Consider the following 27,945-nt stretch of genomic DNA (forward strand, 5'->3'; position numbering starts at 1 on the left):
GAATCAGATTGTTTGGTGATGATCTTCCTTCATATAGATGGTTGTACTAAAACTAAATTACATTGCCCCTAGTCCATGCCGTTGGCCTTTTAATTCAACTCTGACATCTTCTGTTTTACCTTGTTTTCTTGTTCTGACCTCAGAAACATGATAGAGCCTTGATGGTTTTGAGCAGGTTCATGTAGAAAGTTGGATATTTTTGGTGTTGATTAAAATCTCTAGCTCTCAAAGGTTGGATCTTTCTGGCATTGATATATTAATATATTGCAATCAATAAGATATTGATGGGGGCGTTATTAAGCCTAAATAGTTCCAGGGCTGGAATGAGTGAGCCCTTCGAGGTTTCACAAAATGAAACATGCAAGAGGCAGAAGTTGTCATCCTGTTTTTGTGAGGAGAACCCAAGATTGATTCCCAGTCTTCCCGATGAGATATCCTATCAGATTCTTGCCAGAATTCCAAGGATTCATTACTTGAACATGAGGTTAGTTTCTCGAGCCTGGAAAGCTGCCATCATGAATACTGAACTTTTCAATATAAGGAAAGAACTTGGAACAAGAGAGGAATGGCTCTATATATTGACTAAGGTTGAAGGTGACAAGCTTTTGTGGTATGCTTTGGACCCTTTGTCAAGAAGATGGCAGAGGTTGCCGCTAATGCCCAATGTTTCTATTGAAGACGAATCCAGGAAAGGTTTAGCTAGCCTTAGAATGTGGAATGTGGTGGGTTCGAGCATAAAAATCGCAGATGTCATAAGGGGTTGGCTTGGGAGGAAGGATGCATTGGACAGAATGCCATTCTGTGGGTGCGCCATTAGTGCTGTTGACGGCTGCCTTTATGTGTTAGGAGGATTCTCTAGAGCTTCAGCCCTGAGGTGTGTTTGGCAGTATAATCCAGTTCTAAATTTGTGGAGTGAAATAAGTCCAATGTCAATTGGTAGAGCCTATTGTAAGACTGGCATCTTAAATAATAAGCTATATGTTGTTGGAGGGGTTACCAAGGGTCGTGGTGGATTAACTCCACTTCAGTCTGCTGAAGTATTTGATCCGTATACTGGTATATGGTCTCAAATACCAAGCATGCCATTTTCAAAAGCTCAGGTTCTACCCACTGCCTTTCTGGCTGATCTACTCAAGCCCATTGCCACAGGAATGACATCATATCGGGGAAGGTTATTTGTACCTCAGAGTTTATATTGTTGGCCATTTTTTGTTGATGTTGGAGGGGAGGTATATGATCCAGAGGTAAATTCATGGGTTGAAATGCCAGTAGGCATGGGTGAGGGTTGGCCTGCAAGACAGGCAGGAACAAAATTGAGTGTCACTGTTGATGGTGAGTTGTATGCACTTGATCCATCTAGTTCTCCTGAAAGTGCTAGGATCAAGGTGTATGATCACCAAGATGATGCTTGGAAAGTTGTAGTAGGAGAGGTCCCAATTCCTCATGTTACTGAGTCAGAGTCTCCCTGTTTGCTTGCTGGTTTACTAGGAAAGCTTCATGTGATTACCAGAGATGCCAATAACATCTCAATCCTGCAGACTGATGTGCAAAACCATCTTACTTCCCTACCTTCAGCTACATCGGGTTACTCCTCTTGTGTGCATGCTAAGTCTGCAGAATCTGCAACAGCAATCGGAACAAATCTTTGGAGGGTTATTGCCACAAGGATGGCTGAATCTTCTGAACTAGTGAGTTGTCAGACCCTCAATATCTAGTGCCATCATCAGGGTACTAAGGGATCTGAGTGGCATCAACTTTCCAGATATTGGTTGATACAATTAGTCTGTTGTGTTTCAGTTGCCCTTATTTGATTTACCAAAAAGGTTGATTTAGCAACCGGCCTGATAAAATTGGGATTTATGTAAGTTATAACCTTTTTCTTATATCCTTGTATAATGTAAAGAATTCAAATTCTCTTAAAGCTGGAAAGCATGATAGCTCAAATTATCATCTTGTTTTATTACTAGAGATAATGAATTGCTTCTTTTCTAATCTCGAAGTGACAGCACAGGATATTCAATTCTCCTTATGATAACTATGTGTGAGAATGACACTATTCAAGTATTTACGTGACCTAAGCCAGTGAAGTTGCTAGTGACCCGTTACTAACTGTGAGTTGTAAAGCGTCTACAATGATTCTGTTATTGCTAGAAGTGTGCTACTGCATTCTTTGCCACTTGGGAGTTGGAAATTGGTATCAAAACCCAATTTATGCAACACATTGAAAAGAAAAACAAGATTATGGATATATGCTTCTCTTGGAATAGCTTGAGTTACAGCATGACACCGGCAGGCAAAGATTACAGAAAGGATGATAACAAGATTATTATCTAAGCAGTTTGTAACACTTGAAAATCAGTCCATAGGGGCTTCATCCAAATCACACAGCAGTGCACTTGCATTCCAGGTTATTATTTATTTTACGTAATAATTATAACATCAGAGAGTCTGGCAGTTGAAACCGCTTCACTCTTTATTCTCAACAGAGTTGAAAAGGGCTTTTTCATTCGAGATTAGTTTCTCCAGCCTCCATGATGCTTCTATGATGCGCTCTCTTTGCCCAAAAGCACTGATTCTGATATACTCTGCACCACCAGGACCAAAGCCAGATCCGGGTACTGTTATTATATGAGTCTTCTCAAGAATTTCTGCAAATACATTCCACGACTTTAAACCCGGAAAATGCACCCAAACATACGGTGCATTTACACCACCATAAGCCTTCAGACCAAGAGAGGCAAAAGTGTTTACTAATATCTTCGTGTTCTCCTTGTAGTAGTCAATAACTGAACATATAGCCTGAGAATTTTCCAGAAGACATTCAGTGGTCCTGTTCCTCTAGGTCAAGATTAATATTTGAGAAGTTAAAATAGCCCAACATCACTGGGTAGACTAGTCTCGTGTTAGACTTGCATGCCAAATTATATCAACTGTTAAACGTTACCAAACACAACATACTATGTACAAAAGCAGGTTGATAAAGAACTGTTTTGGATTAAAGTTTTCTACAATTCATCAAAATATAAGCAGTAAACTCCAACAAGGTAACTTTCCTATAACAAATTTCTGTCAAACTAAGTCTTGAGCTAATAACTGACGAGAGAAAACACTGCCATTAGACTAAACTGTAGGGATTTCAACAGAACAAACTACAAGTTGGCCCTTACGAACTTCCTCAAACAGTCTCAATTAACTGGTATAATCTTCATTATACCGCGGAAGATCTTGATGAGACCAAGGTGGTTATTAGAAAAGAAATTGAATCCATTACTATCATGAAACATGCCTATGAATGTAAGCACCAATACCAGTATACCCACATAATACAGATTTGATGTCAAAGCTGAATATTTACTATGTGTAATGCTTTCTTTGATTAATTTCTTGTATTTAAAACTTACCTGGAAACCTTCTGAAGAGAGGCATGCTAGTCCACCAGCCTGACTTATGTTGGATGCTCCATTGAAGCAGGTGCATACAATGCGATTGAAGTCATTTATGACAGGAAACCCACTTGAAAACAAGAGTTCTTCAGGGACCACTGTCCAACCAAGACGAACTCCCGTGAACCCAGCAAATTTAGAGAATGATGAAATTTCAATTGCAACCTGAGGAAATTCACAAAGCTACATAAATTGATTTGCTATGCTTCAAGAAGCAAATTCACAAACTATTATATTGTCTGAGCCAGATCTCCCTCTCAATAGAAAGTATATCTATGTATCTGAAAGAGCATGAGAGAATGAATTTAAAATTCACTTTCCCATCTAGATATTTCAAATTTATTATTTAATATCCAGCAAATCAATAGATTTAACGTATAACCATGAAATTCATGTTTCATGAACTCTATCACACAATTATACTAATATGAAAACCCAACCCTCTTTAAATTCAAGTTCCCAAACTCAACCTAAAGCCATGAATTCCAGAAAATGGTGGCAATCAGTTCTGACAAGCTGCCATAAGCAACTTTATCAGGTGCAGTTAACAGTCCCAAAATGAAGGGATTCTGCTCCAATTTATCATTTTCTATCTACCATTTCCATGTACTGATCATTAGCCAAAGCTTTGAAGTTATGGTAGTCAAATAAATGTTGACTGTTCTCTAGCATTTAGTTCCAATTCGTTAGATCTTCATCTATCAAAAGGTAGAAGATCCAAATGACTTGGTTACCTCTCAAATATAGAACCATTTACAACTTTCGGTTACATCAGACAAAACACGAATTTTTCTTAGCTCGATGACATGTCAGCAACTTACCTCTTTGGCACCAGGAATTTCAAAGATTGATTTAGGACTGTTATCAGTAATATAGGCTGCATAAGCAGAGTCAAAAATAATAATTGATCCATTATCCCTTGCAAACTCTACAAGCTGCTGTAATTGCTTCCTTGTTGCTGCATGACCTGTGGGATTATTTGGGGAGCAAAAGAAGATTACATCTGTTCTTGGAGTGGTTGTTAAATCAGGGAAAAAATTATTTTCAGGTCCACACTGCATGTATACAATGTTCTGGTACTTCCCAGTTTTGTCTTGAAAATCACCAGCCTGACCGATAATAACACTTGAATCTATATAAGCCTGTTGCAAAACACATCTTCCATCTTAAATATTACAGCTCTGATACAAATCCGTTGTAAATCATTGCAAAAACCAAATATGATCAATTATCAGTCAATGACAAGCTCTGCTGTTATTACACAAAATTATAGAGACACGTGACAAAAGCAAATTTTCAGGCATGAATCAAAGAAATTTGTATAGGTTAACTAAGAAAATGTATGACAAAGCTAGGCAACATATTTCATCAAAATGTTACTGTAAGCATTTCTCCTTCAGCACAACAAATTATCACCCCGACATCTTCCCAGAGTTTCCTAAACAGTTTCCAATAACAGATTTCCTAAGAAGTAGATCTCTATGCATAAATTATTTAAAGAAAAATAAGGTAATTTATCTGAAGTATTTAACTCTTAATTTTCCTTTTTTTTATTAAATTAAAAAGCTTACTTCAGTGTGAGGGGATTCAAGGAAGAAAATGGTATAGACATTGCAAAAAGTATGATGATGATTGGCACAACTAAATTGTGGTAAGTACACTAGTACAGTTCCTGTACTGCCAAAGATTTGGGCAAAATACTAATTTATTTCCATGAAAAATGAGCTTTCTTACATGTAGTGATATTTTTCATCCGCATATGCAAACTCCAAATATTACAACAATATAAAATGTCATTGAAATTAGGAGCAAAATAACAAAGACGTAGAATAATTATTTATTACCATGTTTATAAGTTATATCCATATTCAGCTTTCTAAAGATATTTTTGGCTATTAGACAAGCAATGGTATAAAATAATTAATAAATGGTTAAACAGAGAGAAGCATCATAATGTCACCGGAAAAGATGGATCCTGCACGGCTATTGTCACTTTTGAACCTAGACACAGCTGTAATACAGAAAAAGATGACCATTTTAGTATTTTAAACACAAGAACTTCTGCAGGTTAGTCCTTGTTGTAACATTAAAACAAAGCGGACAAAAAGATATAATCTTATATGAAAGGATAACCTGAAGGCGGGAAATATCACACTGAGAACCATCTGATACAAAAACTTCCTTGTCTCTTATCAGTACATTTTTGTAGAATGTTTCTGCAATTGCTTTCCTCAATGCCTGTTACTAAACACGGAAGTTAATATCTAGAAGTTTACCCAATAACAGTTGCTTAAAAATCACCCCTACTAAAGCACAATAAGATAAACAGAACCAGCTAAACAAAGAAACTTGAAGCTCACACATCTGAAGGAAATTCAGTATATTTGAGCTGTGTAGCTTTTTATCTTACACAAATAAACATCATTTTGTTTCAAAACAGTATATGCATAATTTTCACTAGAAGCTGGATAATTAACTAATTAATCCACTGATTATCCCAGCTAGGCTCATAAAACTAATTTAATACAGAAAGAGTCACTTAAGACATACCACTGGTAAAATACTAAACATGAGTTGCATTCAAAGAAACAAAACGATCCAAGAATCTCATAATTAATGGCTGTAACAGATATATTAAACTTCAAGAAATGAATTCAATACAGTAATCAGCTAATAAACAAGTCTTCTTTACAATAAACCAAAACAGGTGAAACAAACACCAATATACCTGATTCCCTTGCTCAGCTCCATACCCTCTATAACCTTCAGCAGTTGAAAGGGCACGTGCATACTGCAAAATAACATAGAACTGAATATTTATTTCTCAACAAAATGATGCAACCTCTATTTTCTCCTGTCACAGAGACAGACATTGGGTTATTCATTATCTAAATCCCTGTAAGTAATATAAAAAATGGTAAGAAATAAAGACGGGAGAGGAGGGGAGAGATGGAAGAAAGCATATTTTCAGAGGATCACATACCTTAGAACATATTATATCTTCCCTTATGAAAATCAACCACTGACTTTCAAAAAAATAACATTAAATTGAGGATATTCTTCTTCTTTTTTTTTCCTTGCAGATGATGCCTTAGGTACAAAACATTTTCTGAAAGAGGTGCTAATGTCATGGACTCTTTATCATTAACAGCTCTCTTAAGTCTTCAAGCTAAAATTGAGGACAAAATGATGACTCTCAAGCATGTTATTTCTGAAGAGACTACCAAAATATACCGATAGATGTAGAAAACATTTCAAATGTAAAGTCAAAAAATTTACAGAGAGAAATAATGGCTTTGAACAAGTTTGGTTGCACCAGGATGAACCCTGAATTAGACCTCAACCAACTAGCAAACCAATCAACCTTAACAGCATATGCTTGAAAAGTTTTATTGAAGTTAATGTTAACATAAGCCTGTTTCATCCAGGTTCATATCTTGATTCTCAAGTCTAAAAAACTGTAGAAACACCAATTATAAAACAGATTGGAATTTAGATGGTAAGACTTACATTAGCCATGCTAAGGCTAATTTTCTCAGGAATGGGCTCAGTGGTATCACCAATCCCAAGGCTAATCACTTTTGCATTTGGGTACTTATCCAGGTGCTGGAGCTCCCGCTTTGAAATCTGGTTCCAATCCAGTAACAAGCAATAGCAGCAACAAATGATAAAATATTAGGCCATTAACCAAGAGAAAATCCAAGCACTGGTAATTTTAAAATTAGCAAAGAAATAGATAAAGAGCTTGATAGAATGGATGTAACTGAAAGCCCAGCTAAGAAGGCAACAACATTCTGTTCTTCAAGAATCAATTTGATCATAAAAAACTATAATTTCAAATTAAAAAAAAGGATTTGCAGTGTAAAATAACAAAGGTTCATCACCAGTGACAAAAGTAGGGCTACAAGTTTTCTCCACTCTTTTTATTGAAGTACCACTAAGCAAAAGAAACAAAAAACAAAGGAATACTTATGGGATCATAAAGCTCATCTCTGAGGACAAAGCTAAAATGTCAAATTGGTAAGAACAGACAACCTCAAATCCTAGTAGGAGAAAGGATGTAAGCATATGGGATTATAAGGATAACCTCAGGAAACAAATAGTTATTTTGCAGCTTTTCCAAGTTTACATTGCGGGGTACATTAGTGCAATGACCTGAAATCATACAAGTTAAACAGTTCACACTAAATTTGAGGCTAAAGAAACCTTAATAAGAATTTGAAAAAAAAAAAAACTGAAACTTGACTTTTAACAAATGCAATTCATGGTACATACCATTTCCCTGCTTTTGAACTCCCAAACTGCATGCCAGTCAGTGAACAATGACACAATTTAGTGAGTGCAATGCATAAAATATTAGCATAAGATCTGAGAAAAGTTTTATCAATATGTCCAAGATCAGATACCTGGCCTGGACCATCTTAGGCTGCAAGGAAATTCCAGAGGCCATAGAGCAGCAAGCTAATAGCTTGTACATTTTGGTTTTGAATGCTTTGCACAAGCTCTTCTAATGTTATTGCTTTGGTTTGGAATGAGTAGTAAGAATGCAACCCATCTGCATTGACAAATATATAGACCCACACCACAGTCAAACAGCAAAAAGTTTCCATAATAAGCTATATGTCAGCCTCAACCTGGATATATTAAAGATCTCAAGGAGATGACCCATGCAGAAGTCAGTGCCTGGAAGAATCTGGATTTATTAAAGATATCAAGGAGGTGATGAGATGCATGCAAAAGTCAGTCCTTGGAAGAAGATGCATGTGAAGTCGATCATTTCACACCAGATGACATTGTTCAGAGCTTTTCATTTGTTGATAATAGTGGTTGGACTAGTGCAGGCATTGATGTTTTAATAGTAATATAACCAAGAGTGAGAGGTCTATTTTCCACAATTTCACCTAATGTCTTCCTTTATTCCTTTCTCCATTTGCGTGATGCTCTTTACCTCTATAGTACAAGGAAAATGGATCAAGTTTTCACTTGACATGGCATTTGCAATGCTTAAAAGCATCTCAATATCTTTTAAAAGGGAAAAGAAGCTGTACTAGTTTATTTGAAACACTTTGAAAAGACCATCAATTCCTGTTTGTCAATGAAAGCTCTCTCTTCCATTGCTGGTCACTCGAGCTGTGCTAGCTTATACACGATGCCCGTATGTGTAGTCCAGTCAAAAAAGTATTCCTATATAGAGAAATATAAATCAACCCCTAATAGCTATAGCTTGTACATTTTTGCTATAGACATGTTGCACAAAGACAAGCTATCACTCCTCTAATCTGCTTGCTTTAACATTAAAGGAGTAGTAACAAGAATTGCTATCCATCTGTATTGACAAATACATAGACTGATACCACAGTCAATCAACAATCTAAAACTTTACTCTATAGGGCATATTGCACCCTGAACCTGGATTTATTACGGATAACAGGGGCGTGACCCATGCAGAAGTCAGTCCTTGGACGAAGACACATCTTAAGTCGATCATTTCAAACCAGATGTCAATGTTCAGGGCTTTTCATTTCTTGATAGTAGTTGTTGGACTACATCATGCATTGATCTTTTAATAGTGATTTTGCAAAGAGCGATAGGTCTATTTTTCACAGCTTCACCTATATCCTCCTTTATTCCTTTTCCTCATTTTGCGTGATGCTCTTGCCTTCTATCGTACAAGGAAAATGGATACCAATTTTTCCTAAATGTTGAATTTGAAATCATTGAAGTGCTGCCATCTCGATTGAAAGGGAAGGCAAAATATACCAGTCTAAATCAAAGGTTCTGAAAGAACATATATTTCTGGTCTGTCAATGGGAGCTTTCATTTCAGCGATCATCACTCAGAAGCCTAGAAGCTGTGCAGTCTTATCCATGATACCCGCAGGTGTAGTCTAGCCTTCAGAATTCATTTCTACATTAGAGAAAGACAAGCCAACCCAAAATGATTTAAGGCACAACGTTTTACCCTGTCATTCTAACTTTCCCTACCATTGGCCTGCTTCTGCTCACCACAACAAAGCTGCCAATAGAATTGATCATTAAAACATCACATGCAAAGGGCGGCTTGAAAACACTGGACCTTTAGAACTTGATTGCTTTGCCACATGCTGGAAAAATTATATCTCCACTTGTTTGTTAAAGTAGCATAACCTAAATTCTTACTACAAGGATTGACTACATAACAGATAAGGGTTCTTTATCCTCTTTGATAAGTCAAGCGAGCATTTCCTCCGTCAGGTCTTGCATCACATATATGCATGTGCCATAAAAAACCTTGACTTAAAAGTGCCTTGTCATTAAAATAAAACTGCGTATCTGCTCCCACTATTTACTTGAGATGTAAAATTCTACGAATCTCCACTAGGAACCACAAAGTTCATTCCATGTTGAAAAATTCCAATCTAAACTTCATAAGTTCTCCAAAAGTTAAAATACTAATTTCTTGAAAGAAGATTCTTGCATAGCACATAACAAATTCCGAGAAACTTCAAACAAACCAATCATCATATGCCACAAAACAAAGAATCCTGACTAAAAATGTCAACATATTCAAATGCAATTTAAAGTCCACCCAAACTATTGTTGGAAAACAAAGCCATTTTGACTTCCATAAATACGATCAACCCCATAATATTTATATTAAAACGCTAAGCTGCATAACAACGAAACTATATCGAAAATGACATCCTTATTGTATGAATAGTCTTTGCAAGAAAAGAATGAGTAAAGACCTACCTTCTCCCGCTAAAAACAATGAATGCCAATATCTAATTTTTGGACATTAACATTTGTGAAACTTAATAGTCCTTGACATGGAAGAATACTAAATTAGCATTTGACAGAACATGGAAAAACGACAAGTCAAAGAACACCCCCAGAACCAAGAACGTTTTAGAGCAATAGGTTTTGGACCTCTCGATTTTATTTATATTAATTTGAATCAAAGCAATTCTTAATGGACAAAACTGAATCAAACAAATCAAGAAAGAAAGATGGAATAGTCAAAAAATACAAGAAAGGAACAAAAATGGTTCGACGGGGGAAATAATGATAAGGAAAAACGAAAACAACTTAGCACCTAACACAGTAAATTGTAAACCTGGAAAGCATTGGGCAAAAAGACAAGGAAAAACATAAGATAGAGACATTTCACCCGCGTTCTCAGTGTTTTTTCCCTCCATGTTTTGTAATCATCTTCCACTTTCCAACCCCAAATAATCAATCTTCCATAAAAAGGTGAAGCTGTCGTTCGAGCTAAGGCCATGATTTTTCAAATTTCCAAAGTGGGTTCTTGGAAAATAAAATAAAACAAAAGAGTCGGATTCTTGTCGGGTTTGATCTCACAAATAATTTTTCACTCTTTGGGTTCTTGTCGGGTCTGGACATGGAAGGCATTCTGATGCGGGTCACCCTCACCGCGCCTTTTCTTCTTTCCATTTTTCCCCTCAAAAGAAGAACACCTTTCCCTTTTAATATCTGGGCTGGTAACGAGTGAAGCTAAACCAGAGATCGGAGTGGATCGAGAGAGGCTCGTTGAGTTTGTATTAACGATACAATCTTTTAACGAGAAAATTTTGAGAAATAACATAAGTTCAATTTAATTTTTTTTATAATTTTAATTATTTTTAATTAATTTTTGATATAATTTGATAATAATACTGTTTAAATAATTTCAAATAATTAAAATAATTTTTACTTTTTCTATTTCGTCGTTCAAATAAAAATTTTAAAATTAAATCTAAATTTTTTTTTTTAATCAAATACTGTCTATCTCATTATTCAAAAAGTAAAAATTATATAAAATTATTTTTTATTTTATTTTATTTTTTTTAGATAGTGGATCTTAGAATTTTTAAGAGTGATAAACAACGATTTTGTTCTTTTATGATGATTGAAGACAGTATGATAAATGTGGTAACTAAATATTTTCTGGTGACTTATTTCGAAATGTGTGTTTCAATAAAAATGTTTATATTGATGAGTTGAATCAAATTGAGTAAGATGATGGGCTCAGGGAGAAGAGACAGTTAAAACATGTTTGAGGGGTTTTATGGTGATTCATGATTTTATTGTGTCCAAGATTAAGATGATTGTTAAGCATATTTATTTGAAATTTTGAGTTGAAATTATTCAAGAAATATTTTATAAAAAGAATATATTTTATTTTTGTATAAGGGAAGTGAGCAAAGACCTCCTGATAGAGATATATTTTGTCTTATTTTGGAGAATTATGGAGTTTTGTAACCTATTTTTTATGAAATGCATAATTTCATGGCTTACCAAAAAGAAAGTATGTGTTTTACCTTCTTGAGTTTATTGATTTATTCATAGAACCATAGAACCCCAAAGTTAAAGAATTGAAATTGATTATATTATATTTTAAGTATTATGAGACTGATTTTTAAGTATTGCATGACTTAATTACCGCGTGATTGATTTTTAGATATTATGTAATTGGTTATAAGTATTGCGTGATTAGTTTTTAGACATTACGTGATTGATTTTTAAGTAATGCCTTACTAATTAGTCACACAATGACTTACTAACAAATCACGCAATACAAGTTACGCAATGCCCAAAATCAGTCATGCAATGTAAAAAGTAAGTCACTCAATACTTAAAAACTAGTCACGCAATGCCTAAAAACCATTAGAATTACTGAATTACATTTAACAATATCAACAATTTCAAATGATACACCATATTATATTTTACAACATAATTAATGAATATACCTACTTAACAAAGAATGCTAAAATATTCAAAAGTTTTTCTTCATATATCAAAAGTCATTTTAAAATGCTTAAAAATGCTCAAAATGCTTAAAAGTTTTTTTCATATATAAAAAACTACTTCAAAATATTTAAAATACTTAAACGTTTTTCTTTCTGATAAAAAATACTCAAAAGATGAATAGTCTAACGAAAAAAGATAAAAAAAATGAGTTGACTTGAGATGCAGATTTAAACATACTTAACTTATTAATAGGTTTTGGGTTGAAGCACAGAACCAAATAAATAGGTCGATTTCATTAAAAGTAATTTTATCTAAATTTTAATTCTCTTAGTTAAAAATAATTAAAATTATAAAAAAATTTATTGTCAGAAACGCTATTTAACCCATTTTTTTAAAAAAAAAACTCATCTTCAATCTTTTGCCTGTATTTTATTTTATTTTAAATTATTTTGACATTTTTTTCTCTAATTTCAAATTATTTATTTGCATTTAAAAACCATAAATGGCAAGGCTCATTACAGTCGTGGACAGTCCTCGGTTGCTGAGACATAGGAATCTATTAAAATCATTAATTGTCTATCTACGGTTTTAAATAGATGACCATGTCAACTTGTCATCAGCTTTTTCGTGCAAAAATGTGAATTAACAATTGCTAGGATTATAATATTATTTTACTCTAATTTCTTTCTCATAAAAAATAATTTAAAAATTAGTAATTAAAAGTAAAAGAAATTTTTAAAAATTTTTTGCCAAATTGATTGGCAGCCTGCATTTTTTTATAAGAAGTGGCTTGAAAAGAAGGAAAAAAATTGATTTAATATATTTTTGCTCTAAATTAATGAGTTAGTATTTTATGAAATTTGACAAATTCTTTTCATTCTTAAAAAACAATTGACTCAATTATTGGCTTAATTTATCAATTAAATCTTCCTGGTCTACTAGTGTATCACTCCTAATTGTCTACTTGTATTTAACAACTGTTGTAAATTGTAATATAATAAATTAAATCAGCTCTGCTATTAAAAAGTGCTTTTAATTCCCATAAATGTTCAGATAGTTTATATTTACTTAGTTACGTTGATCATAAAGCTTAACAACCTCCAATTTTATATTTCTTAACAACCTTTCTTTAGCTTCACACTTGCAAAAAAAAAAAATTTATTATATAAATACATACACTTATTAATATATATATATGCATATTAATTAATTAATTAAAAAAGAGTGTATTTCAGCAGAAACAGGGAAAAGAAAAGGAAAAACAAAGACATATAAGGATTAATTTTCTTTGTCTAAACCAAACCATATACTCAATAGACCAATCTTCAAATACATGTGCTTTCCCAATATAGAGATTCTTTAATAATAATAAATACATATGATTATTGGGTTTCGAGGCCCATGAATCAAATTGGGCTCTGCCTAAGTCACTGCCTTTTTATTATTTTGGCATTATTCGAACATGTAGGCTTGTGGATTAAGTTTGGTATGGCCACTGCCAATCCAAATATATTCACGATGGGAAAGAAAATGAAATAAATAAATAAGAGACAGGATAAAGCATACTAATCTATAAAAATATATAAGTTTGCACCCAAAAATTGGATTCAGGTGTATGTATCTCTTATTTAAAATAAAAATATAAATAAGTTTATTATCAATAATTTACAGAAAAAATGATGCAAACCACTATCAAAATATTAATAAAGAAAATAATCGAATTTTGGACTTTATCCTGGTAGTTCATTTCATGTCTTAAAAGAGAACAGAATTGTGATATTTCACATAATGTTGGCTTTGAGTAAGAATACATTAAGAATCAATGAGTAATCAATAATTAATTGATCTAAACATGTAAAAATTTTATTTTAAATATGAAAAAGATAGTACTACTACATATTTGGAGAATTTTAAATGGAAAATATTTTAGGTTGATATATGGAGAGGGGTGCTGCTGAACTCGAGACAGGTAATAGGGTTAAAATCGAATCAAGATTATGGTACAGCGTTAAAGCCTCTGAACTTGGAGGGATGAAATTGAAATTTTGTTTTCTGAAATGGATCAACTTGAAATTACAGAATATTTTTATTACAAACTGAAGTTTGAAAGTTCGAGAGTCAAAATTATATTAACCGAAAATGTGTATGGTTAAAAAGTAAAAAGTCGGAAGTTATATAGAGGTAACTCGCACTTTTCCCCAGCTTTATTACATCCAGGTAGTCCTATCGACATCGGCCACGTGTCAACCGTTGTTTACCTGTTGCGTTCACTCAACGCTACACAGACTGAGACAGTGTTGAGCTCTCGAGATATAGAGCTCCGCCCGCCCTTTTCCGTTTCCCTCTCTTTGAAATCAAAACCTTCCATCAGAGAGCCCCTTTTTTTGTCCGTCTTCCCTTTCTCCGTTCTGTTCAAATTCTCTCTCTCGCTTTTTCTTTATTTCGCTTTTAACTTGTAGCATAATCTTGGTTAGAAAGGAAAAAAGCTTCGCTCAAATGTCGAATTTCTTGACAGCGACGACGCTCGGAAATCCAAATCCAAACAAGTCTTTCGAGGTAGATTTTCTGTTTTAAGAATATATCTTTTTTTTTTCTTTTTACGACTACAAATTTCCCTTGTTTGATCAGTAATCAAAGAGAGATAACTTTTAATCTTTGTTTATTTGATTTCCTTAATTACTGTTACATTAGGTTTCCGAACCTCCTAATGACTCTGTTTCAAGCCTCAGTTTCAGTCCTAAGGCTAATTTTCTCGTGGCAACTTCTTGGGATAGCCAGGTATGTATAACGTCCACGTCAGCATATGTTATTATTATTTTAAACTCTGTTTGGCTACTAAGAAAATAACGGAAAAATAGGTGAACGTAGAAAGTTGTTAGGGTGTAACTTGCGTCTGGCATTGTTGCTAATTTTTGTATTTGGAGAACCGAAAAGCTGCATGGAGTGTGTAAACGAATTATCTTGTTTAGCTTTCTTTACATGTACTCGAATTTTCTTGCCATCCAAACAAAACAGTTTTGAACTAATTTGATGGTGAAATATTAGGGTTATGCATTTAGATTTTTTCGTGAGCACATGCTTCCTTTTCCTCAAATTTCTGTTTGGTAGTTAATATCAGTTAAAAATGCTAACATATTTTTTTATATAATATTTATAGGTGAGATGTTGGGAAATAATGCGAAATGGAGTAAATGTTGCCAGCATGCCTAAGGCATCAATAATGCATGACCAGCCGGTAATAACTATTCTTTGATTTTATTTAATATTGTTATTCTTAATAGTCAAGTCAGTAAGACTTAAGAGGACATTTGAACTTCGCTTCTAAGCTTCCTTGATGTTGCACTTTTGTTTTGCATTTTTCATCTTTAGGTCCCTAACTGCTAAATGAATGAGCAATTATGTTAAGCTTTTTTCCTTTTGTTTTTAGTTTTTATTATTATGACTTAATTTTTTTTATCTCTTTTTTACTTTTTCTATACACAGGTTTTATGCTCAACTTGGAAAGATGATGGAATGACTGTGTTTTCTGGTGGATGTGACAAGCAAGTGAAAATGTGGCCATTGATGTCTGGTGGGCAACCAATGACTGTGGCCGTGCATGATGCACCCATCAGTGAAATGGCTTGGATCCCTGAGATGAGCCTATTAGTCACAGGAAGCTGGGACAAAACGTTGAAGTCAGTCAAATATTGCGTATCTATAAGAATTAATTGTTTATATACTACTGACAGACAGACTTCCATTTGTTTATTAATGAATGATGATTTCCTCTTAAACTCTGTTATCACTTATGGTGGCCTATTTCTATGCTGATATATGGGTGTTCATGACAGCCACACACTAATCTTGTCATTATCTATAAAATCCATTGCCAATTTCCTTGCCTTATAGTTGACAGACATTTCCCACAAATTTAGGTATTGGGATACAAGGCAGTCAAATCCGGTACATGTTCAACAACTCCCTGAGCGCTGCTATGCACTTACAGTGAAACATCCTCTGATGGTTGTTGGTACTGCAGATAGAAACTTGATTGTCTTCAACTTGCAGAACCCACAGGTAAGGTTCTGTTATTTATGAAGTTCTACACATTTCAGTTTATTCTTTACGCTCTGTACAAGTATTTTATGTTGTAGCAAAGTTAATTACAGTGACTATTTCTTTTTTGTCATTGTCACTGCACTGGAAATAAAGAAAGAGAATGCCATTATATCAAGGGGCTCCAATAGCTAGCTGCCATATCTGCAGAATAATAGATGTTAACATGTCATCAATTTCACGGTGACATGCAGAATCGCCTCTCCATTGATACCTGTAGTATTGTCTGTGCTATAGAAAGCTTGGGTCTTCACAACTTAACACCTAGTATCTTTTGGATATGTTATGGACCTCAAAAGTATTACCATGTTACTTATGATTTGCTTTCTTTTTCTCCCATAATGGTAACATCAAAATTCGTGGTTCTTCATTTTATACCTTCTATTTTACCTTATGTTTTAAACCTAAGGTTTTTTTTTTTTTTCCTTTCAAGTACAGACTGAGTACAAGAGAATTGTTTCGCCCTTGAAATATCAAACAAGGTGTGTTGCTGCCTTCCCAGATCTCCAAGGCTTCTTGGTAAGAATTAAAACCCATGTTTTTATATTGGTGCCATCCTATCTTTGGTGCCTTTGATTTCAACATATGGTTCCAAGCTTTTTCGTTTTCTTATGCAGCCCAAATCTCAGTAAAAGTCTTGCCTGCAAATGAGCTAAGCATATTTGACAAAATTGGATAATTTAGATTGATGGATACCTCCATTTTAGACCTTATTTTGGTGCTAGCTCCTTAGCTTAATGCCTACATTCTTGTTAATTAATTTCTAATATAATTGTCTCTTGTTGCGGACATCAGAGGATTGTATTTGATTTCTCATGTTTTCATATATGGTCCAGTTAGCACATACTGCATGCCACTGGTTGTATCATGGATTAATGAGGCTGCCATCTCTGAAGTTTTGGGATGCCATGACCCTTCATGAGATTTTGATCTTTTATCAATGATGAGCAATTTGAGACTGGTTATTCACACTTCACCTTTCAAATTAAGTTCAAATGTACCATGGCTTTCTATGGCCTGAACAATTTGGCATTGGTAATGCATGTTACAGGACATGTCATCTAGACTTCTGGAGAGGCCATTATCATTCTTTTGGTCATCTAAAATTATGTAGAACAATGGTAACTTGTTTAGGGATGTATATACCTTATACTTTCTGAGGCATTTGGCTACTTTTTTCAGTGACTAATAGTATGTCTTTTATATGATAGCACCGTAGCGATACTTTCTTCTTTTTGGGCTTTGTTTATATACAATTCTCTTTAATATGTTGTATTCTTCATTTGCCCCTAATTCTGCAAGATTGTTATTGCACATTACTTTTATTTTTAAGCTGTATGTAACATCTTAAATTTTATTAAAAGTATTGTTCATAAAATATAAGTTTCCATCATATTATGTTGGGATGGTTTCCAACTGACATTGTCATTTTTTTCATGTTTGCTAAATGTTGTATGTGAAGGGATAAGGCCAAATAAAAGGTAATGATATCTGCCTTCATGTTCTCTTTAGGTTGGATCAATAGAAGGACGGGTTGGTGTGCATCATTTGGATGATCAGCAACAAAGCAAAAATTTTACTTTTAAATGCCATAGAGAGGGCAGTGAGACATACTCAGTCAACTCTCTAAATTTCCATCCTGTAAGTTTATTCACTGATATTGTATCATATTCCTTAATTTACATTTTTTAACATGTCACTCAGTAGATTGTTGGAAGTTTTTGTGTTTTCATGTGTTGGCAACTAAAAGGTATCACTGATTTTGTTGCCTAAGTGGTTATGGTTGATTGATTAAATTGATCTTATTTCATTATATCTTATAGACTGTTTTCATTACATTTCAAGATCTTATTCAGGTGTCCCTTTATTTCAGGTGCATCACACTTTTGCAACTGCTGGTTCTGACGGAGCTTTCAATTTCTGGGACAAGGATAGCAAACAGAGACTGAAGGTGCATCCTACATTTGGTGCAGTTGGATCTTATTACATTAAGATTAATATATATTGCTTTTATTAGAAAAAAATTGCATCTGTACTTTTTTCAAGTGGTAAGCCAGTTTTGAAGGTATATGTCTTCACATTTTCCCATTTTTAGGAGTGTCGCAATGCACTTGAAAGATCATCTTTAAAGGCTTGTGACACTTTTTGTGTGCCACTAGGCCCATTGCATTAGCTGTTTCATCTCATTGAGATTTGCGACATGTATGTAATGTATATAGACGTGCACATACACACTTATGTAAACTGTCTTTGTGGAGGTGACTGTACTTATCAAAATCATCCAAATATATATATCCTTAAATTTGAATCCCATTGTGGTTACTTCAAGTGCATTAAATTCAAGTCCTCTGATTGATAAAGACTCGTCTAATTTAGAACGGAGAGCAAAATAGAATTCTGGCTGAGAACTTGTGCTATAAGTTTCTTACCTCCCATATCAAGCTGACAATCTAGTTATCTAATTTTGACTCTACCTGATCTCATCCCAGGCCATGTCCAGGTGTAGTCAGCCAATTCCTTGCAGCACTTTCAACAGTGATGGCTCCATATTTGCGTACTCGGTATTTCTCATTCATGTATTTGAAAGCTACGCTGATTTTGCTTGATTAGTTGATCTCCATTGCACTCCATCTCTCCCCATGCTCATATAGATGGTATTTTATTATCTTACAGGAAGGATCTTTTGTATGTAGGTGAATGACTGTATTGTGATTATTGCATGTTAGATACATCAGGGGTTATTGTGTTTATTGCATGGATAAAAGAGTGCTTACCGTCCTTTACTTCCGTGCAAAACCAGAGGGTGACTATCTTCACATAAAACACTTGCATGACATGACGATCCTAAATCATTAAGGTGTCTGCACAGCTCCTCTGCATGAATAAATCATGCGCGTTTGCATCGCATTGAAAGGAGAACGAGTTGTTTCAGCTGTACGATCAAGGTGTACACAACTAACCATAAGGATCTGGATTTGAAACAGATTTCAGGAAACCATTTAAGATAAATTATGCATTGCAATGGGCAAAAAGGGTAAAAAACAAAAACAAAGAAGCCCAGTTTTCTGTCCAATGGTTCAAAGATTTAACAATAGTAGGTTGTTTAATATATTATGAACTATGCATAGAAGATCATGGGTTAAGAAAGAAGTGGGTCTAAATTGAAGTACATGAAGTATTGTGCTAAATTTATAGATAGATTTCTGAAATAAAAAATCTATGAAGTATTTGTGATAGTCTGTTTTTAACTGCTATCTGTTTGAATGGGCTTCAGAAAATCTAGATCATCCCTTCGCTCATGCCTGATAAAAATCCCTTGCATTGTTTTCAATTTGAATTTCTAGACTAATATATTTTTTGAAACTTACTTTGACAGGTGTGCTATGACTGGAGTAAGGGTGCAGAGAATCATAATCCTGCAACAGCAAAGACATACATTTTCCTCCATCTGCCACAGGTGTATAGACTTTGTCTCTTGTGTTTTTAATTAGTGAAGCCTCCATGTTTTGCTTGCTATTTAATGTATCCTTGCATGCATTGTGGTATGCAGGAATCTGAGGTTAAAAGCAAGCCTCGGGTCGGGACTAGCGGTAGAAAGTGAAGCTGAAGAAAACAGCCATTCAAAGTTGTTTTGCCTGTACATAAAACATTAATTACTGTTATCCACACTAGTAAAGGTAAGAAATTAGGATAGATCCTTGTTGCCAGCATAGAGCTTAGTTAAGGAAAAGACGGGATTCGTTCTAGGTAGATCTTTGAATCGCGTATTTGATCCGCATGAACTGAGTTGTAGATCCCTGTGCAGATAAGGTGCTACATACTTCATACTTTTCCCCCGGTATTTCACCGGCAGTTAACCAGATGCCATCTGCCCAGATGTTGAAAATATTATATTAAAATCTTTTGAGAACTTGGGAGATCCAAATTCAACTGTTAGATGAGGTCAAGGTAGGAGTTGAGTTAATATAATTAGTCAAAGTGTTCTCCGCGTAGGGTCTTGTTCTTACCCCCAAACTAGAGAGTTAAAAAGAGAAAGAAAACCTGGCTAGTTAGGGGGTGTTGGTTGATATAACTCAATTCAATTCAATCCAATCCTATCCCATTGGGTCTCGCCATATTCGTTCATGGTTTACGATTTGGGAGTGCCTCTACTCTTGCATCGACTTATTTCTTCCTTGTATTATGAGTTGTGACTGAGTTAAAAACTCGTATTGCTCTGGAGCAGCCTTGCAGTGCTGGCCATCTGTTCGTAGGCCCTTTCCATTTGGTGGTGGACATGGTAAAAACCGAATGTGGAGAGATGACGTGCCAAAATTTAGGTGTACTTAATTTGGATGATCGAGAGCAATAAAATAACCGGTGAAATGCTCCATATGGAAGGTGAGCGAGTGACATTATTCTCTAACATGATTGGCAGTTTATCCAATCGACGGTCCAGTTTCAATCAGAAACTCGAGTGCAAGTCAACACTAAAAAGTAATAAGTCTCATGGTATGTGAAGAGAGATGTGGGGTCCTCTTCAGGAAAGTGATAGATAAAAATAGAAAATGGTTACGGGGTAAACGATTTATGTATTTATTCGTGTAACAGTCTTCACTAACGTTTTAGTACCTGATAATAACAAGGGTGCTTCTATCGCCCTTCTTGGCGTGGTTCCTCTTTCTAGCACCTAATGTTTCTTGGTTGCAGTTTCCCAACCCTATGAAAATTACAGCAAACAAGTCCATCATACAACATGTAATTATAAATTACACAACAGGATAAATGGCGCCCCCAAAAAAAGAGAGACAAAAAGAAAACTATATGCACAAATGTTAACAATGCTGCTGCGACTCTAACATACAAAAAACCAGTTGCCTGAAGACTTGTATTTGCAGAAGTGGGTCATCTGGGACCAGACAATTCATCTGGAGGGATGTGAGAAGTGGAGTCTGCAATAATCCAATTAGCATTTGGGTGGTGCATATGGTTAAACTCTTGGCGGAACATTTCCTCTTTCTGCCACTCTTCCCATCTTTCAGCCAAGCCATCGCCCTCCAGCATCCTGACCACTTCAGACATCTTAGGCCGTTCCACTGGGGAGCCTTGAGTGCACAGAAGAGCCACTTGGATTAGCTGTTCCACTTCTTCGTCTATGTAATTACCCTGGAGATCAGCATCAACCAGCGTTTCCAACCTCCTGTCTTTCAGAAGCCCTTTTACCTGACATTTCAGCAGTGCATTGCTAGTAAGTTTAAGGGGCAAAAAACATAAAACAAAAACCATTTGCACCGGTGCATAGCTTATTTGAATTTAGTATAATTGCATTTTACAAAGATGCGAATCTTAGTGGGATTCAAAACTCATGCAGCACAGATCAATGTCAAGATTATAGTAAGTAATTACATAGGCTTCCCAAAAACCATTCGCTCTAAATCAAGTTCATTTGAAAATAATGTTGCCTTCTCAGACATGCTTCATAACATACCCAAAATTAATGAACAGAAAGGATCAAGGAACCCACCCATCTTGCATGCTAACAAATTAAAAGAAAAGATATGGATCATCCCTATCATCAAATTTAAACAACTGTGTCTATATTTTTCTTCTTTTAGGGAAAACATTGTCAAACTTCAACTATTATTAGTTTTCCGCTTTTCCATTTTACCCTGAAAGGTAAATAGAGATAAGCCCCACTCTGCTATTATGGTAGTTCTGCTATACTGTACTGTACTTAACCTATTGCTTTTGGCCAACCAATTGAAGCAAGAACTGGAAAATTCCAACACTAGACAAGAATGACAGAACTCAAACTTTGAAATCCATCACCATTGAGACGTGCATAATAGGAAGACAGTACATACCCAATCAAGCAACATGACATCATCATCATTTGCAAGCCGAGCAAGATCGAAAGCCCTCTGTCCTGTAATGAGTTCAAGAAGCATAACACCATACCCAAAAACATCAGTTTTCTCTGATGACTTTCCAGTTGATAGGTACTCAGGGGCTATATGACCAATTGTGCCACGAACAGCAGTTGTGACATGAGTATCTTTGTAATCCATCAGTTTGGCCAGCCCAAAGTCTCCAACAACTGCTTCAAATTCCTCATCCAACAATATATTTGCAGCCTTCACATCACGGTGTATAATCTTAGGGTCACAATGATCATGCAAATATGCAAGCCCCCTTGCAGCTCCCAAGGCAATCTGTTTCCTTATAGCCCAATCAAGCGGTGCTTTAGACTCTGGACGCTCTAGAGAATGTAACAATCAGATCGTTAGTACTTGGGTTCCATGAATTTCTCAAAATTCCACTTGGATTTAAAGGCAATCCACATTTACCAAACATATAAATTTATAAGTCAAAGTTTAAAAACAAAAATTAGGATATGTGATCATAGTTAAAATTTTCTTCACAAACAGAAGAAGCAATAGACAAGACAACATGGTTTAATTATTGACAGAAGAAGCAATAGAGCAGATATTGATAATTGAAGCTCAAACATGGTTAAATTATTGACATCACACATAAATTGGTAACCCGAGGAACATGTATAAAACATATAACATACATAATACAGACAGCATTGGAGAAACAGGAAAACATATTACTAAAGAAATAAATGAGACAACAGCCAGTACCTCTTAAACAGGATGCTACACTACCATTAACCATAAAGGGATAGACTAGCAGCCGTTCTGTAGGGGTCATGCAAAAGCCACGGAGGCGTAGTAGATTCCGATGCACAGCCATACTTATCATTTCTACCTCTGTTTGGAACTGCAGCTCTCCACCTTGAGTACGCTCTTCTTTCAGTCTTTTTACTGCCACTAGAGAACCATCAGCCAAGCGACCTTTATAAACTTTACCAAAACCACCTCTACCCAGGATGTTTTTGTTGCCAAAATTGTCCGTTGCCACTTGTAGTTCACGCAAAGAAAACCTTTTAAGTTGTCCCAAATGAACTTCTGGGTCCTCCTCAGCTATGAAGAAAATTAGAAAAAGTGAATACATTGCACACAACAACAGCATAATAGCAATTAAAACTATCTTTTGAGAAATCACTAACCAGGTACATCAAAGAAATGATCTTGTGGTTTCCTTCTTCGCCACCAAGCAAGTACAATTGCAGGAGCAGCAAACAGCAGGGCAGCACCAGCAGCAACTCCTCCAGCAATAGCACCAGTGGCACTATTACCTGCCAGTGTGAAGTTAGATAAATGTAGATACTGTTAGTACATCTCTATCATGAATATTCATTACCATTAACATTCTCAGCTAGTACCAACACCAATGCAGCAGAAAATGTTTCAAAAGAGAGAACTTATGGGCTGGGGGACCTAAGGTACGGAAAATTTTCTAGTCCACTACAGAAGCTAAAGCCTTTCCTAGGTACCATCATCATCAGATTTTAAATATGAACTCAATGGGACCTTCTTAAAAAACAAACCCAGATGTAAGAAAGTTCAGGATCAGCAATATACTCAGACCTACAGAAATTAGTTGTATGTTACAGATATGTGCTGATACTAAAACAGTTGTAAATGCAAGGAAAATCTCCAAGGAATATTACAGAAAAAGAATAAACAATTATAAAAGAGAAGCAGGCCCCAAAGTTAAGCACAGTTTAGAGTTATTAACAGTGATAATAATTAATAAAATCAGGAACCAACCTGATGGAGTTGGAGCCGTAGGTGAGATAGGAGGCGGTGGAGCAGGTGGAGGATTATTGAGTAGATTATTAGCAAAACTGTGAAAAAGAGATGCAGCAATTAGCGCATCAATTTAAGAGACTGGCCTCAGAGTAGTAAAGATGAAAAAATGGGAACAACGGGTGGTGGTGAGGGTCAGGAGTCAGAAGTGAGAGGGTGAAAGGAAAATGAGATAGCATAAGAAAACAAACCTGATAGGAGTGAATAATGAAAAGGAACCATTAACTGGAATATCTCCTACTAGCTTATTGTTCGAAAGATCCCTGCATCACATAATATAACATCGCACACCATTAATATATTGTTCTTGAAGCTAAATTAAATAGCTAACATGGAAAACGATTCTGACAGCAACACTCACAGCACTTGCAGTGAGTTAACATTAGTTAAGGACCAAGGAATTTGTCCTGACAAGCTGTTGTTGTTGAGACGCCTGTTCCACAGAAAGAAAGCATCAATCATATTGCACATTGATAAGATGACTAGATATGTAACTGATAAATAATCATGCTTATGTATAATCTTAGCACAGATATGAAAACAAAAAGCCTATTGCAAGAAGGACACCATATCTATATGTCCCATATCATCACAATGTCATCACTTAGAATTCACTCAGCTCAATGGTTTCCTCCCTTTGGGTATTACACTTGATGTCCAATCAGTCTGTTGCTGTCCAAACAAGACCATGAGTGAAGAAGAGAAGAAAGAAATACAGTACAGAGCTTGGGAGTTAACAACTACAACCACAGTGAAAGGATCTGGTGTCTTGGACCTTAGCTAGTCTTTGGTACCATACTATCCCATCTGTTAGTTCATTAGATAAAAGTTATTCCTTTTGGAAGCCGATAACTAAACTGATGAATTTTTCAACAATCAAGAAGTCCTCAGTCCAAGGGAAAGTGTCATTGGGTAGTTCTAGGTTCTTATTTCCAATCTAACAACAATTACAATTAGCTAGTCTATGCCTACACTGCTACACACACGCACACATTACATTTAGTAGAGTAGAATTCTATAATGATGCATATTGAGAAGTTCTTGGAGAACTCTAAAGTTGTGAAACTAAATGATCCCTTCTTCCTTTTCTTCCTCTTATCCCTATGGCTAAAATGTTCTCTGAGTGGGGGGGAAGCGTTGAAAGACATGAACAAAGTTTCAGCATCCCACATAGGCTTACATCCTATCTCCGATTTCCTAACCAACATTCTGCATACAAACATGGAAGAGAAGAGGAAATACTTATATCTACCAAATTACAAAACAAATACATATTCATAATAATACCATTACACCATTCCAATTCAGCTAGCAATATATCATTGCATAAAAGCCTTCTTCAGATATACTAAAACACATATGATTAAAAAGCAAGATCAAAAAAACAATAGAAAAATTAGCCACATAAAAAATGTAAAATGTGTTCGTACAGGAAACGCAGTTTTGTAAGCTTGCCCAGAGTAGTTGGAATGTGCCCGTTTAAACCATTCAAGTAAAGATCCAAGCTCACCAAGTTTGTCAAATTTCCAAGCTCCTCTGGGATTATCCCAGTTATGTTATTACTATAAAGCTCCCTGTCATGAAGAAATAACTTGGTAATTCTACGGCATAGGAAGTTCAATAGAAGCACATAATCCAAGAATCTTTGTATGAAATATGCAACCAAATGCAATGGATAATTACCATTTTCATGATTAAGATGGCATAACAAATAAAACCCAATGCATAGCTACAAAAATATGGAAAATCTGTGCTTACAATCTACTTATTGGAATTTCATACTTAACTCAGGACTTCTAGACAGTTATGTTTATTTGATGTTACACAGTTATGAATTTAAGAAAAATGATTCTAAATGAAACTTATCTACTACAAGCAAATCATGGAAAGTAAACTAAAGGAAGTCCTAATCAATAAAAAATGTAATTGACTATTTGGCAAAGCATGCCGGTGTTATCTTTTTCCTTTATTTATTTATCCATTTTTTGCTGCTTCCAAAATAATTCTAACGATGAGGAGCAGTATGTAATCACCAGGTCTAAATTTATCAACTTACAAATACTGCAAATTGGTAAGCTGCCCAAGCTGTGAAACCAATTGACCAGATAGATTTGCATTTCCAAGATCACTAAATTGACAAAAGGAAAAACATTTATTACGTCAAACTAGAAACTTGAAAGTAATATTAACTGCAGAAGCAAAAACATATACAAGTAAACTTACACTCTTGTTACACTATTTTCACTATTACAAGTAACATGAAACCACGTGCAAGGATTGACAAGGGTTGCATCCCAACTTTGCAACACATTATTTGGGTCAGCCAAATTGGTCTTCAATGCGTTCAAAGCATCACCTGTTTCATACAAAACAAAGCAATCGGTTATTGGTGGTTCTAAAAAACAGTCTCAGTAGTCAGCAAACAGCATATACATCTTCCAAGGAAACATATCTCTCATAGAAAAAAGTGAACAATCGCTTCCATAATTACTATTACTACATGCAAATGGAAGAAGTATCTTTCTCAATTTGCAACAATGAACTTTGAAAAGGAAACAGGGCAAAGAACAAAAAATTAATTACATTAACAAAAAACCTCGTAGAAACGTTCAAATCATACCAGGAAAATATTTGAAAGAGCCAAAACTCAACCATAAATTTGAAGGATTTAAGACAATGAGAACATTATACTATCCAAACCTCGGACATTCATGAAGACAAAGCATTGCTTAAGTTCACCAGATTAAATATCGAGAACTAATAGGTAATCATAACCAAATTTTTGCAGAGAATAATCATTACGAGCGTGCAACTACCTTACAGTGAAGTCAATCCATGCACTGAGGCTAATTGAAATCTAAAACAAGCAGTCAACCTTATGCCACTGCTAAACAAATCCAATAGCTGCTAACAAATTCTCAAAATTTGAATCCTAAATTTCATTTAACATACCTAAGAATTAAAAAAAAAAACACTAATTCCATTTTAAAGTTCATAAAAAATTCGGAATACAAAAGTTAATTAAAAAAAGGAAAAAGGAAATAATCACAACGAACCTTCCGCATTTCCCGCGACTCTGAAAGCCAAATCCAACACCAAAATCATCCATAAACTGACGGAGATGAATCGCTCCATGATTTTCCTTTCTTTGTTTTTGTTCTTCTTTTTCCCTGGCTCCTTCAGATTAAACGAGCTAAATCCCCCAAATCGTATCAATCTTCCTCATCACGAATCGTGGAGCCATCAATTCGGTCTAAAACGGACCTCCAAAATCACACACATATTGATCGTTGACCGAATCAAGGAGCACAAAGGAAAAAAAAAAAAGAAACAAAAAACTTTGAAAAGACTCTTCTCTGAACTGAAGCCAAAAAATTAAAAAAAAAAAAGATTGATTAAAGATTCCCGAAAATTCCAGGCTCTCTCTCTCTGTCTCTTCCACAACGTAATTATGCTCTTTTTCTTCTCTCTGTATTTTTAGAGGAAATTGGAGAGAAGGAGAGAAATTGTGTTTGGTAAGGGGGAAGAATCGGAAGTGAGGGGGCTGTCTTTTTTTCCAACTATGAAAAATATTGGACTATTTTTCTCTTATTTTTTTAATAATTTTGCTGGCTTAGTCAAAGTAGCTCCATTAAGTCACCTACATGTGTTTTCAAACCAAAAGAAAAAAAAAATTTAAAAAAAAGGGAAATTAGCTTTGATTTATTTTGTGTTGAACTGTTAAAAGACGAGGAGCGAAAGGAAAGCGGGTCAAAGACGCACGCTTCAAACACAACTGGCCCCCACTTTTCCCAGTTATTGCTTTATTGCAAGCCAGAAGAAACGATATACTCTTCTCGTGGCAGTGGTAGTAACTTACTAGTCAAACTTAATCCTCCCTTGAAGCTTTGTTTCAACAAAAACAAGCTTCACTTTCATGGTTTCATGTCACGTGACACCCACGTGCTCGAAGATTATTAATGGAGTTGATTATTA

At 35.1% G+C, this 27,945-nt stretch overlaps 4 protein-coding genes across 5 annotated transcripts in view; 2 read left to right on the top strand and 2 right to left on the bottom strand.

The window, feature by feature from the left end:
- Positions 1 to 1,992, top strand: part of LOC110422193 (Galactose oxidase/kelch repeat superfamily protein) — a 3,320-nt gene extending 1,328 nt beyond the window's left edge. The window contains exon 2 of one of the 2 annotated variants that reach the window (XM_021436010.2): positions 144 to 1,992. In XM_021436010.2, the coding sequence (XP_021291685.1) occupies positions 285 to 1,715 (1,431 nt within the window). In that variant the 5' untranslated portion in view covers positions 144 to 284 and the 3' untranslated portion in view covers positions 1,716 to 1,992. The remainder of the gene's footprint in view (positions 1 to 143) is intronic. The other variant, XM_021436018.2, reaches the window with a different exon arrangement.
- Positions 1,993 to 2,221: 229 nt separating this feature from the next.
- Positions 2,222 to 10,982, bottom strand: LOC110428170 (aminotransferase ALD1, chloroplastic-like). The gene is made up of 10 exons (XM_021443943.2): positions 7,850 to 10,982; positions 7,719 to 7,744; positions 7,531 to 7,598; positions 6,954 to 7,070; positions 6,172 to 6,234; positions 5,577 to 5,681; positions 5,404 to 5,454; positions 4,265 to 4,585; positions 3,402 to 3,608; positions 2,222 to 2,799 (listed from the first exon to the last, which is right to left on the bottom strand). Exons 1-10 carry the CDS (start codon positions 7,918 to 7,920, stop codon positions 2,467 to 2,469), a joined length of 1,362 nt encoding a protein of 453 aa, XP_021299618.1. The 5' UTR covers positions 7,921 to 10,982; the 3' UTR covers positions 2,222 to 2,466.
- Positions 10,983 to 14,449: 3,467 nt separating this feature from the next.
- On the top strand, positions 14,450 to 20,972 carry LOC110421511 (protein RAE1-like). The gene is made up of 11 exons (XM_021435113.1): positions 14,450 to 14,731; positions 14,867 to 14,953; positions 15,333 to 15,410; positions 15,659 to 15,852; positions 16,093 to 16,234; positions 16,712 to 16,792; positions 17,786 to 17,914; positions 18,147 to 18,224; positions 18,763 to 18,834; positions 19,650 to 19,730; positions 19,824 to 20,972. The coding sequence occupies exons 1-11, from the start codon at positions 14,672 to 14,674 to the stop codon at positions 19,872 to 19,874; spliced, it is 1,053 nt and encodes a 350-aa protein (XP_021290788.1). The 5' UTR covers positions 14,450 to 14,671; the 3' UTR covers positions 19,875 to 20,972.
- On the bottom strand, positions 20,949 to 27,593 carry BAK1 (BRI1-associated receptor kinase). The gene is made up of 11 exons (XM_021435104.2): positions 27,027 to 27,593; positions 26,194 to 26,326; positions 26,027 to 26,098; positions 25,401 to 25,544; positions 24,332 to 24,403; positions 24,162 to 24,233; positions 23,932 to 24,008; positions 23,328 to 23,456; positions 22,900 to 23,241; positions 22,117 to 22,511; positions 20,949 to 21,475 (listed from the first exon to the last, which is right to left on the bottom strand). The coding sequence occupies exons 1-11, from the start codon at positions 27,103 to 27,105 to the stop codon at positions 21,158 to 21,160; spliced, it is 1,833 nt and encodes a 610-aa protein (XP_021290779.1). The 5' UTR covers positions 27,106 to 27,593; the 3' UTR covers positions 20,949 to 21,157.
- Between the last annotated feature and the right edge of the window lie 352 nt (positions 27,594 to 27,945).

This window comes from Theobroma umbraticum, unplaced genomic scaffold (genome assembly GCF_002168275.2).
Source record: "Theobroma umbraticum cultivar Fairchild unplaced genomic scaffold, ASM216827v3 scaffold_30.0, whole genome shotgun sequence".
In the NCBI taxonomy this organism is placed as follows: Eukaryota; Viridiplantae; Streptophyta; class Magnoliopsida; order Malvales; family Malvaceae; genus Theobroma; species Theobroma umbraticum.

Coding starts and splice junctions, on each gene's coding strand:
- BAK1 (XM_021435104.2), bottom strand. CDS start 27,105: ATGGAGCGATTCATCTCCGTCAGTTTATGGATGATTTTGGTGTTGGAT. Junction 24,234..24,331: donor GTTAACTCACTGCAAGTGCT/GTGAGTGTTGCT, acceptor TATGTGATGCAG/GGATCTTTCGAACAATAAGC. Junction 23,457..23,931: donor TACGGCTCCAACTCCATCAG/GTTGGTTCCTGA, acceptor TCACACTGGCAG/GTAATAGTGCCACTGGTGCT.
- LOC110421511 (XM_021435113.1), top strand. CDS start 14,672: ATGTCGAATTTCTTGACAGCGACGACGCTCGGAAATCCAAATCCAAAC. Junction 14,732..14,866: donor ATCCAAACAAGTCTTTCGAG/GTAGATTTTCTG, acceptor CTGTTACATTAG/GTTTCCGAACCTCCTAATGA. Junction 17,915..18,146: donor ACTCTCTAAATTTCCATCCT/GTAAGTTTATTC, acceptor CCTTTATTTCAG/GTGCATCACACTTTTGCAAC.
- LOC110428170 (XM_021443943.2), bottom strand. CDS start 7,920: ATGTACAAGCTATTAGCTTGCTGCTCTATGGCCTCTGGAATTTCCTTG. Junction 6,235..6,953: donor TTAGCCTTAGCATGGCTAAT/GTAAGTCTTACC, acceptor GTTATTTTGCAG/TATGCACGTGCCCTTTCAAC. Junction 3,609..4,264: donor AAATTCCTGGTGCCAAAGAG/GTAAGTTGCTGA, acceptor GAATTTCCTCAG/GTTGCAATTGAAATTTCATC.